The following is a 13,077-nucleotide window of genomic DNA, read 5'->3' on the forward strand; positions in this document are numbered from 1 at the left end:
AATTATTATTATATAAATTCTAATTTTTTATTTTAACTTTTTTTTAAAAAAAAAATTCTTTCTACTAACTACCCGGGACACTTCCCAAGGGAGCACTGATCTTACTACCCTCTTCTACATATTTTTCACTAGAGACGGGCGAATTATATTGACCCAAACCCGACCTGAGCCCAAATTGGGCCTAACAGTGGGCTCCCTGCTTTGAGTATCAGGCCAACTAATCCGTTTTTTGTTAAGCCTTCGTAAAATTACACGAAACGGTTAAAGAAAAGAAGTTTCCATTTTGGATAGCAGAGTTGCCAGTAGGTAGAGGAAAAAAATGCAGGCCGCCCGATCTGGAATTCCAGCTCTCCGATCATCTCAAAGATTCTTGAATGCAACATCCGCATCACCGTCGACTCAATGGCGGCGAAAGGAGCAATAATAAGCGGAGCTAGGGTATTTTCCCAATCAGCAACAGCTTATTCCCCGAATACCTTGGAAAAACACGAAGTCACTTCTCGAGTCCTTGATCTTCTCCGATCCATTTCTTTGATTGATCCTTCTAAGGTACTATTCATTTTAACCTTTTCCGTCATTTCACGGTTAGCCAATAAATAGTAATTTTTTTCCTTTATTATTGGCATAGAAATTGAGGCATTTTATAATGTTGCTTATCGTTACTGTTCTGAAGTTAATTGTAGCAACTAGAAAGATGGAAAAAAACTCTCTGCTTTTTTATTTTTTGACATAGAGAAAACATTTGAAGATGTTAATTTGAATTTGTACTATGTAATTATTTAAGATATTTAGTTTTATTTTTGGTACCTTTGATATCAATGTGAACATTCGAACACTAAAATGGAAGAAATTTGGTTGTTGTGCTAGTTGTCAGATGAATTCTTTAGTGAACCATAGCTATTGGGAAATCTAGGTTCATTTCTTTTTAGCGACCCTTGGTTTGGATTTGATGCATTTCTTTGTAAATTTACTGTCAAATTTGAGGAATGAGTCTTTGGTGTTATGTTGGTGTTTTTGCCTTTCAGGCCTTATTGGGTGTCATGCAACTTAATTGTATTTTTAGGAAAATTCAATTCTTTTTCTCCGGGCTGCATGACAACCCTTGTAATAGCGAGTTTGAAAAATGACTATGTATGCTAAATTTCTAATATATGATTCGAGCTCTGAGTTAGCCTCTATCATCTAAACGTAGTGAAATGGCCTCATAGTTTTAACTATATTCTTAGTTACAACTACAGCATGATTCCTTTTCATTAAGTTGCCATATGTATAATGTTAATTTCATTTAGCGTAGTGTTTTATCTTTGGGTAAAATACACTAACCCCCTAAGTTTTAGCCATAATTCCACTCATGTTCATTAGTATTCAAAATGGACCGTCCATTCTAGAAAATATCTTTTGCTGGACACATAAATCCAACCATTAGTCAACAGTTAATTTTCCGTTAGTTTGATGATATGTAATTTTTCTCAGACAATTTTACTTTTCATTAATTTTCAAAATTACCAAACTATATAAACTATAATTTTTCATTTTTAATTTTTTTCTCTCCTATTCAAAAAAAAAAAAAAATCTTTTTACCGTACCTCTTGCTGGCCAACCACCCCTCAGCCGGATCTGGCACTCCCCCAAGGGAGCCTCAATTTGGTGTTCCCCAGGGGAGCTGGGCCAGATTGCACTCTCCCTTGGGAGATCCTACCAGATCTGTCATTCCACAGCTAGATCCGGCTGCGGGGTGATTGATCGGTGTAGAGGAGTGCCGCCGGCTGACCTAAGAGAAAGGCAAAATAGTGAAAAAGAGTGGAGAAAGAAGAAGGGTGTTTTAGACATTTCAGATTTGTCCATTAACGCTGTTTATTGGTTTGGAGTGGATTGTACATTTCTGAAACTAATTATGAGCAAAACTTGGGGAGTTAGTGTATTTTACATTTTTTTTCATTTAAGTGTAGCAGTTATTGAATTTTTTTTCTCCTTCACGATCTCTTCAAGTCACTCAGCTTATAATGGTAATTATAAATTAGTTTCTGCTTTCTGAGCCAGCATGGCCAAAAGTTACTCAACATGCCATCTCTCCTGGTAATTCTCAAATTCTTGGGAGACTCTCTAGACATATGTAAACCATGACTGGGGCAGTTGTTTTGGATCACAAACCAATCCAACACATCCTTGGGCTTCTCTGTTTTTGTCGAGGAATTAACTGTAAGCTGGACTTAGGACCTCTCTTTATATTTTATCCAAGTAGGTTTCACAGCTTTGATCAAGTTCATCTCCAAAATCTCCCAAGCATATTGAGATTGTCGAAGGCCATCAATTGCTCTTGTATTAGGATTGAGAAGGCTGATACCTTGTAAGTGAATAGTCGTTTCCAAATGCCTAAACCCATTGCAGATAAGCCTCCAAAGTTGTCATTGTTCTTCAAGTTCTAGCCAATCTCTCTCTTAGGATTGGTTATCACCCTATGAGAACTCTCTTCCTTTTTTTGACTTATGATTAGATTTTCATTGATGCAGCATTTTCCATTAAAGAATGCTCTAATCACATATGTCCTATCATACTTCTTGCTAAAGCATTTACCAGCTATAGACTAAAAGACTCCCACTGAAAATCTGTAATGAATTTTTACTTGTGATGTTTCCTGAGGATTTGGTCTCAGCAGTTTTATCCGTTTAATGCCCGTTCTTAAGGGCCAAAATGGTTTAAGAACAACATTACTTTGCAGGTGAGTGCAACTACAGGTTTTAAGAACGACTTGCAACTGGTGGAAGTAAATATGGCCGTGGAAGAAGAATTCGCTGTTGAGATCCCTGACAATGATGCCCAGAAAATTGCAACTACATGTCATCTCATGGACTTCATAGCAGCCCATCCACACGCCAAATGGGATTCCTTTCGTGGCTAGATGAAGTCCTGTTGCCAACTTTGTTCTTTCTCCTATCAAAATCCTGTAATAATTTTGCCGTGGGTAATCACAATCGAATTTGCCATGCCTCAAAAAATTGAAGCACTCTGTGTCTTCTGGAATGATAAAGATGTTTATTAATGTCAAATTTGGTGCTGCGGCTAATTATGAGGTGAACCGACTGAATAAATGTTGGTCCTTACTGTAAAGGTTGTGGACAAAGCAGAAATGTGCACAGCGGCCTACCTGTATTATGGATAAAGATCCATTATTATGCATCTCTAATGGAAGCATAGGCTGACAAATCCTGACCTGGGTGACCATTGTCAAGTTGCCGAATGAAGGTTAATCAATATTTTGTCTTGGTATTAAGAGGAGAGGGATTTCAATCCCCCTCTTCTTCTTTTTTTAATGAGATATATGCATTTACCGTTGAGTTACATGTAATTTAGTAAAATAAATATTGAACCAAATCCGTAATTCTAAATAATTGAAAGCCTAGTTGTAGGCTGCGTGAAGAGGCAAAGGGGTGGAGGGGTGCTTTAAATGCTGGTGGTCATGGGTCTCTAAGATTAGAATAATCAAACCCTAAAGCTCTCGTGTAGAGCTAGAGATGAGTAGCCAAGCAGGGATTGGAATTATGTGAGATAAATAAATATGATCTCAGACAAGTACAAGTTTCAGAGGCTGTCCATGCCTTCATAGAGCCCGTCAAAAAGTTTTATGGGAACCAACCAAACCAGTAGTCGTAGTTGTATAATCCACAGTATCACCAATTTTACACGAATTGGAGACCAGCTGCCTAAACCCCAAAGAGTAGCAACAAGTCATGAAACAAAGCCCATGCCTACACGTAAATCTCTTTCTCCGTCCTCTTTAACCTAATATTTTATGTGCCATAATTTAATAGAATGGTAAAGTTGATATTGATTTCTTTAATTTTTATGTGTTTGACGGCGAATTTGACAAGTGTAGAGAGGATGAAGCTATAATGATGGGCGTAGAAGAAGAATTCATCCAAAAGGAGATTTGCTTTGTTGATAGGTGAAGTCTTGTCTCGCATCAAAACTTTAATAAAACATATTCTCTTTATATGTAATTAAATACTTTACTTTATGTTTGATTAAAAGAATAAAATGTTACCAAACTTTGGTCTTTGGCCTATCCAAATTGTGGGATTCATCAGTAGCTTGCAATAATTTTGCCGAGGGTAATCAACAACGTATTTTTACCATTGCCTCCTAAAATTTAAGCACTAATCTTTTGGATTCATAACGATGTTTATTAAAGTCAAATGTCATTGCTTTTCTTGTTTCTTTAGCTATCATGTCTATTTCCAGATTTTCCTCATTTCTCGTGGTTAATTCATTTCTGCTTCTTCACTGCATCTTCCGTATATCTTATATATATATATATATATATATATATATATATATAATAAAGTACAACAACGTAGGCTGGTCCCACAAATACTATGGATAAATTAAGAAGCGTTATTGAAGATTGGGTTATGCCGGTTGATATGGTAAAGTTAATGGTTAGATGGAAATCATCCATTCTAACATGAAGGCTGTACAATAAGAACAAAATTAACCGACTTTTGTACAGGTTAAAGCAGCAATTGGTTTGGGATTGGTTAATTGGACCAACCCTTCTTAATAGTCACTCCCAACACTATTCCGAGTAATAAAAAGGAAATGTTAAATAAAAGATTGAAAAAGAAAATTTGCAAAGGTTGAGCAATTGAAATGGATTTTGTGGGGATCCACCAAACTTAAGGAAGGGGAAAGCAGCAGAGCGGAAAACAGTACAAAAAAAAAAAAATTGCATTTCTCTTTGCTTTTAAGATGCGAGGAATGAATGACTTTAGTGGATTAGTTTAATGAAGATGCGACTCCTGATTCTGAAAAGCCCACTCCTACACCTGTGTGTGAAGGAGAACAAGTTTTGGCTTCCACATTGGGTTGAAAATGGGTGCTTTTTAACACCAAGTGGTCCCCTAAAATCAATCACCCACTCTAAAGTTTAAATTATATGAATGAATATATAACCCCTATGCTCACGTGTAGGGTTGGATGCACTTGCTAACCATGATAATAATTTTCATCATTAGCCATGCAGGGGGTTGGAATTATGTGAAATCATTAACTATGACCTCAGAAAAGTAGAACATTTTCAAGGACTTGCTATGTTGATGAGGTCATGCCCCATGGGTCTTGCTTAAAATAAGCTATTAACTTTAAAAAAAAAAAAAACAGTCTTTCTTCACCTAGGCTCATTTAACTCATAACAATCTCAATTGCTAGATATGTTGTAGATTTTGATTCTTTAATATACCTATCAAGAAATTTATTAAATTTATGAATTTTGACAAAATGGTATCCAATAGTATAAAAATGGGAAGGGAAAAGAAAATCATGCATGATGAAAAGGGGAACCAGCCATGATAAAAGATTTGTAGCTTTCACGTGTGTAGGTAAGCATTCAACACTGCCCAAACTGTAGAGTTGCAAAAACTATAGTTAGCTTAGCCTCCCCCACGGGTGAAGTAATCATCTCTCCCTCTTTCCTTTTGTGTTTTTGGGGTAAATCCAGTTGGGAGTGGAGGGAGGGTCTCAATTGTAGATATACAGGCAATGTAGATGATGATGATGGAGAAGAGTACTCATGAAAGCCCGTTATTATCTCTCTCTTGAGTCTTGGCCATGCAAATCTCTTGAGCACTGCCATACACATTTATGAAAACAACTCCTAACCTGCCTTTTTAAATCATGATCCCAAATTTCTTTTTATTTAGGGGGTGGGGTGGGCAGCATTCCAAATTGCTGCAAAAAGTAAAATTTATTTAAGAAGGGGGAGAAGGGTTTTAAAGGATTACAAAGGGGGAAGAGACAATTATTATTGGGGGTTTGCCATCATTGGCTGTTTCAGAAGCAGACTTAAAAACTCTAGCTACACTCGCACACTTTAGCCAATTTACTCTGTCTTGAACCTTTGGGCAGACCTCTTTTGTCCCCCTATGCTTATTGGTTGACTGCATCATATGGTTTGAATAACAGAGTTGGCTTTCTAACCACCACATGTTGCACCACTTAAACTTGGTAGCTATGCATGTAACCTACGTTTAATATAGCATTAAAGCTAAAAGTGTATGTACTAGTCTAGCCTGTTGATGACTATTAACTAATTTAAGGCATAAAATAAACTTATAAGTCCTTCTTAATTTTACTTTTTGTTCCAACTATTTGAGTTTTAAGTTTCGTTCAATATAAAAATTGAATGGTTGACAAGTTAACTTGGATTAATGTTAACTAAAGATATTTATTAAGATTTTTACTAGGAAATTAAAGTATATTAATCTTTTTTGCGTGAAAAATCATAAATTTGACAATTTTGCAATCAATTTAATTTTGATGACATTAGAAAGCCCTTCATGCATGGTCCACTTGAGCTAGTTGTACCTGAGTTTATCTTTGGAACAGGAATTTGGGATATGGCACTTGGAGTTATTGGCAGCCATAAGATGCAAAATTTTAAATTCAGAGCCCACATGAAGTTGGGAGTTAATTTCGGACACAGAGTACTTTCAGCATATTCTGCCAAGAAAGATTTATGGCACGGATTGACCCCCAAAATAATTCATTCCACTTCATTGTCGAGAAACATGTAACTAAATGAGACAAAACACTAAAATATCAAAAAAGATTCACTTGCTTTTTTTTGCTTTTATTTTTTTATATTAAAATAATTAATGAAATAAAACGTCTTTATTATTAAATCCAATTTTCAAAACAAAATCTCTTCATATTTAGTGACTTATATAGTACATTACTTAGATACGAAATAGTGTTATATATGACTGAAACTTATTAAACTTGGCAGAGTTTGCAGTCTTTTTGCTTGGTTTCTTATGGGCTGAGGGTATGTTACCAAGACAAATGAAATTGAAAGCGAGTCGAACTAGTCATCTTCATGGCAACGATCATAATACAAATGCACTAAGGTTGTGTTGAGAAAGATGTATACAGAAATAACACACACACACACACACAGAAAAGAAAGCAAGAAAGAGTTAAAGAGCTCATGCATGGCAATTTTACCAAAGAAGAAATTAGGCCTAATTACCCACGTGCCTTCCACAGTGTAAACATATAAGAAAATCAATTTGTCTTAATCTTTGTTTATTGTAGAGGATGGACCATTGGCTATTGGCCATGCAGACAAAGCTACGCTGCATGTTCCTCCTTTGTCTCGTTCAAAGAAACACTGCCAAATGTTGTTCCGATCGAGCAATGTATCTGTCAAGCTCAACCTTTTTGCTCACTCTGGAAACCTCAGACTCAAAGCCGAGAGCAACTTTCCCTAATTCTTTTTCTGTACTCCATTAGTCTCCCTTCACTTTCTATCTGTTTTCCTACTAATATTTTACTTTTCTAAGCATTGCATGAGTTAGCATATAAAGGAAATAAGTCACTTCTTTCTAACTCTTTTTGTTCTTGTTTTTGTCTTTTTGACGAAAAATTACCATAGAGAGATAATGGAACAGAGTAGCAGGCAGAGGGACATAACAACCCTTTCCCAATTGTGCATGTCTGCGTATATTATAAACATAATACCAGTCCATAACCCCTACATGATGCAATTTAAACTAAATCATCCTCCATAATTGTGTGAAAAAGTCACAAGAAAATGAAGTAAAAAGAAATTATATAAACATCTAAACTATTTTTTTAAATTTTTTTCTCGCTATTTGGTGCATATATGATTTAAGTTATGGGGCGATAATTACTGATTTATACTTGTTTGCATTTCTTTTTTCTTCTACACTCAAAAACTTAGAGAATAGATAAGTTTTTTTGCTTTTCATAGTGTAGCAATCTGTAATGTACTTCATAAGGACTAATTTAAAATTAACTTCAATGGAAAATTATGTATATATATATTATTGAAAAATTAAATGAAGAATATTTATTAAAAAATTGATCAATTAAATCAATTTTTAATGATATCTCAGTTGAAAAGATCATGGAGAGGAAATATTTTTATGCAAGAAAGCAATTTAGTAGTCTAAATCTAGTTTATTCTTCTTTTCCCCCCTTTTCCTACAAATCAAACCATTAAATCAATTAAAACAATAATTATTAAAATTATAATTATCATTATTATGTGTTATTATTAAGCGCAAATTAAGATTCCATCAGCTGTGAAGTAAAGATTTCCAACTTTATCAAGGATGGAAAACAGCCGTTAAGGGTAAAGGGGTAATTAAAGCGGCAATCAGCCCATGGAATGGAAAGCCACAATAATTACAATTGAGGTAAGCAAAGCTCAGATTGAGTCTCAAAACGAACGAGCTCCACGAGGGTTGAAGGAAATGAATTGACGGTTTTACCCATAGACGCATCCAAAAACACTATCTGTCAACCATGATGTTTCACGTTAAGGCACTCATAACCCATGAGGGGTTGAGGCTGGCCCAACCCCTTCTTTCTTTTCTTTTTCTTTTTTTTCTTCCTTCATTATTTCAAAGCTCACCTTAAATATGGGCATAAAAATATGCTTAACTTATGATTATAATAACGTAAAACAAAACATCATCAATTGTGTAAAACAGTGCAAAGCTGTAGGGGTAATTCCGTCACTTGGTTCCACAGGAAAGCCCATTGGTTTGGCTAACCAAAATCCCCCATTTTAGTATATGGTGGGAAAAATATAACACACAAAATATAAAAAAGAAACATATGAATTTTCTTTTTTCCTAATTTTAGAAAATGGTGAAATCTTTTAAATTCAAGGTTACTAATGTTTTATTTAATTACAATTGACAAGGGTATGTAAATGATTACATATTATAATTCTAAATAGTGAGAAATGAAAAATATTGGTAACCTTGAAATTGAAAGGTTAGTGATGAGTATATTTATATGAGATTTGAGTTCTAAGTCTGCCCCTATAGGTAGACATAATATTGGAAGTGACCCTATTTTGTAGATATAATTGTTGACAACAGTGACATGCGTAGAGAATAGAAGACTTTAGGCAGTGGGATGCACAAAACCCGCTATTTTCAACCAAAGAAATAAAGATTACGGCCAAAAATGATTGTCACTAACAGTTACCAAACCAAGAAGTGAAATTAGGGAAGAAATGATAAAAAAAAAACAAAGGATCAAAAATAAATATGTGAAACGGAAAGTGAAACAAAAGAGAATTGATGAAGAAGAAGAAGAAGAAGAAGAAGAGGCAAGGGGAAGGCGGAAGGGGGAAAGGGTGTGGGGGTGGTGATGATGGTTCGAACCAATCCCAACCATCATTGCGAATCTTGGGACGGCCTAGCCCACCATCATTTTTGAAGCCCCCTAGCCGGAAAACCCATAATTGTCCCTCTAAATCATCAACCACAATGCCGAGTTCTTGACGAAAATACCCCTTCACTCTTCGCCAAACCAAATAAGTTCCCCTTCCCCATCATCATTCACATGACGCCATACCCCTTCATCAACTATCATCATACAAAAACCAAAACATTAAATCCTCGCTCCTAACCGGCCGCCTTCTATGCTTACACATGCATGATTGTTGTGTCAGACGAGAGAGTCATGTCCCCTTCCCACACCATAAGCTTCTCTCTCTTTTTCTTCCTTTTGTTTTTTTTTTTTTTTGGGGGGGGGGGGGTGGGGGTGGTGGGGGGTTCTTCTTTCTTGTCTGTCTCTCTCCCTATAACCTTTTTGCTCTATATATTAACATCCCCTTTGTTCACTTTGTCCCTCACCTCGCTCTTTCTTTTTTACTGCTGCTACTAGTTGTTAGAAACCAGAGTTTTAGCTTCCTCGGCCAAAGCTATCTAACCAACCTCCTTGAAAAGGTGATCTTTTTTGAAAAGCTAAAGAGGTAGAGGCCCCCACCTCTCCTCTCTCCTCTCGACTTGTTCTCTTGTTCAGTTTCTACTATTTTCTTTCTATCACCAAGAAAGGATAGACGTAGTCCACGTTAATGGGCACTAGTTTAAGTTTGTTTTGTAAGGGGGCTGAATGTTGTTCTGTTTCTAACCAAACATCCTACATATGATGTTTCTCTAACCGTTGGATTCTGTTATCTTGTATGAGAATTGGGAAGTAAGTTCCCAAAGTTGGAATTTTCTTCCTATTTCACCTCATTTTGAGGGATGTCTTATATCAGTAGTTTGTGAATGATTCTCTCCTTGGATTCTAAAACATTGGTTTTATCCCCCCAAATGCTTCTTTTTTGGGGTTCTTTGTCTTTCTCCAGGTCTGAACTCGTTTTTTCTTTTGTTCCTTCTTTTTCTGTTTGTTAACTACTTTCGGTCCCTTCTTTAATAGCAAGAGGAAGCATTCTTCTAGTAGAATACAAGGCTAAAAACTATTTCTATATGTCTATAGACATAACATAAGCAAATGTAGTCACAAACAAGTTCAATCTGCAGTCGATCTTCCAATGACCTTTATCCCTTTCTTTCATGTATGGGCAGCCGAAAGAGTCTTTGGACAGCTGTTACTCCGTTTCTCAGCCTTACCCCCTTTCTTTTACGTACAAATTATTTGGTCTATTTAAATGCTAGGGCGCTTCAAGAAAAAAACATTACCCCTACAATTGTCTTTTGGCATCCACATGCTCTGTTTCTCCTCTGTTGTTAGTTGTTAACTGTTTTCTTGTGGTACTAATGAGCTAAGCACTATTATCTACCAAAGCAGGAAATTAGAGAGAAATTGTCCTAGAAATTGTTTACTATTTTTTAACAGGTTACAACTTGGTTCTCAACTTTTACTTACTAATTGGGTGGCTTTCTCTCCTCGTTTATCTGTGTTCTTGGCAATATTTTTCTTAAATAAAGTTTTAACCTAGTGTTTTTTCAACTTTTACAAATTCATGGACAAACATTTGGATTTTCATTATCTTCAACATAACACGTGTCAAAGTACGTTTTTACATAGTTATTAGTGTTTTCACTGATTGAATAATGTTTAATTTCATGCATACATACATGTTATTTGAGTCTATTAATGTAGTATATATCTAATGTAATTTTTTGCTTTTAACAATGTTGTGGTTCTTTTTATATATCTGTGCCTTTTTCTAGATTTTTAGATTAAGATAAGGGTGATATAATGGATAGTGATAATATTTTAGACTAGTGATATAAAAATAGTATAACAATACTGTCTCCATGTGTAGTGCAATGATTTCTGTAGCAATAAAGAATATTATGAGAGATACTCTTTTTCCCTGATACCATTTTTTCTGCTCATTTTGGTTTCAGGGGCATTACAGGGAGTTTGAAAAAGTTTTGTTTCATAGTCATGGAAAGGCTGAACTCAAACCTGTACCTGCAGAACTGTTACATAATGAAAGAGAATGAGAGGCTGAGGAAGAAAGCACAGCTTCTCAACCAGGAGAATCAAGCCCTGCTATCTGAGCTGAAACAGAAACTCTCCAAGGGCAACTCAAAGGGAAATTCAGCAAATACTATTCCTGACCTCAACCTCAGCTCCAGTTCTAACCCAAATCCTTCCAATTCTAGCAAACCCTGATCCAGCAGGGTAGACATGATGACCCCACATAGACTCCCGTTGCCTTTTTTGTGTAAAACCATAGCCAAACAGTAGCAATAGCTCCGTTTCAGTTAAATAGGATAGTACTAGTATCTTTCTATCAGGCTTATTTCTATTTTCATCTTTCTTATATCTTCTTCTGTGGGGGGTGTTAAGACAACAAAAGATGTATCAGGCTATCTGCTAGAAAGGAATATAATATATTATCATAGTTCTAGTTTTTACTCTCTCTAAATTGGATCATGGCTCCATTAATGTAGGTGGATTTACTAAATTGGACAAACAAACTCTTATGTTCCAGAATCGCCATATAAACGTGGCAAAACTAGATATGTCTCTCAGCACAACTCGTTTCATTAAACTATCACCGAACTCGACACTCCAGACCAGATTTTGCCTTGCTATTACGTGCAAGATGCATATGGTTGAAAGTGCAGACAGTCCAAATAGAGTATCAGAGCGACTAAAATTACTAGACATCATAACTCCGAACCAAATACTTCATCCTAAACAAGAGTACTTAATGCACAATTGGGTTCAAGTGTCTGCTAAGGACGTTCGGTTTACCCAAAAAGAAAACAGTAAATAGCCCTGCATGTTTTCTTCTTGTGAATTAATTAACTTGTCCTGTATAAAAACGAACAGTGAGAAAAAAATAGCGCCTTTTGAGCTGCTGAAGCAGGGTAAAAGAGCCAAATGGCATGGCTTTGGGAATAACCCAACACTAGAAATAAAATAAAACCATCTAATTTATCACACATGAACAAGCAGCGAAAAGAAAATGCAGCTCCCTCCTGCTGCAATATTGTTCTAAGAAGCCAAGATTATATAGATTTTCTTCCAAGTAAAAAATTCAGAAGAAAATATCATAGGATTGGAAAGGGGGCTTTTCATTCAGATTCTGTTTGGGAAGGGAGTGATGGGAGGATCTAATCAAAGGTAACGTCAACAAATTAAAGATTCAGAAGGAGAAAGTCAATGAAGGTTTATTAAGCTAGAACAAGTGGTAACCCACAATATCAACTCATGGACATGACATAGTCCCTTGGCTGATGCTGGTTGACCATCAAGCAAACTCCTTCCGGGTAACAAAAAAGAATGTCTTATCAAAACTCAAATGTGTCTATACATCCCCCCTCTGGCCTTGCCCTTCATAACCTCTGAGGCCACCAAACCCTGTCAGCACCTCAGCTAGTCAATTTGGAAACTAAAAGGAGGACAGAAGCATGATGACTCGAATCTCCTTAGAAGACCCAGACCTGGATTGGCTGACGACGGTCACTCAGTGCTCAATAACCCAAAGAACAACAAGCAAAACATGTTGTCAAGTAAGCCTTCTCTGTCTTTGGCAAGTCACCAAATCTTGGAAGATGAGTAGATGACCCATTTGTCCTCGGATTTGTTTGCTGTCCTGGGGGCTGCTTTTATATGTCTTCTAGTCTAGTATTTCCATTGCCACTCGTGACTCATTTCAATTAAAAGCAAAACGACAATGTTTTCCAGTGCTGGTTCTGAAATCAGAATGTAAAATAATAGTTCAACCCTTAGTCCGTCTTGGAATGGATCATGGACCTCAATCTTTGCAAAAAGAATAAAAAGTTCTAATGG

The 13,077-nt window shown here is 36.1% G+C and overlaps 1 protein-coding gene and 1 long non-coding RNA gene across 6 annotated transcripts; both read left to right on the forward strand.

The window, feature by feature from the left end:
* The first annotated feature begins 258 nt into the window (after window positions 1-258).
* On the forward strand, window positions 259-3,128 carry LOC18598210 (uncharacterized). The gene is made up of 2 exons (XR_016026227.1): window positions 259-549; window positions 2,720-3,128. It is a non-coding gene; the product is annotated as an uncharacterized LOC18598210 (long non-coding RNA).
* A 6,510-nt stretch (window positions 3,129-9,638) lies between these two features.
* ZPR3 (binding protein) lies at window positions 9,639-11,691 on the forward strand. Of its 5 annotated transcripts, none has more exons than XM_007027643.3 (2): window positions 9,639-9,764; window positions 11,178-11,691. In XM_007027643.3, exon 2 carries the CDS (start codon window positions 11,218-11,220, stop codon window positions 11,446-11,448), a length of 231 nt encoding a protein of 76 aa, XP_007027705.2. In that variant the 5' UTR covers window positions 9,639-9,764; window positions 11,178-11,217; the 3' UTR covers window positions 11,449-11,691. The 5 variants fall into 5 exon arrangements, with proteins under 5 accessions (XP_007027705.2, XP_017976701.1, XP_017976699.1 ...); XM_018121212.2 differs by having other exon boundaries at window positions 9,688-9,790; XM_018121210.2 differs by lacking the exon at window positions 9,639-9,764 and adding an exon at window positions 9,872-10,014.
* The last annotated feature ends 1,386 nt before the right edge of the window (window positions 11,692-13,077 follow it).

Source organism: Theobroma cacao, chromosome 5 (genome assembly GCF_053813885.1).
Source record: "Theobroma cacao isolate CCN51 chromosome 5, ASM5381388v1, whole genome shotgun sequence".
NCBI classification, from domain to species: Eukaryota; Viridiplantae; Streptophyta; class Magnoliopsida; order Malvales; family Malvaceae; genus Theobroma; species Theobroma cacao.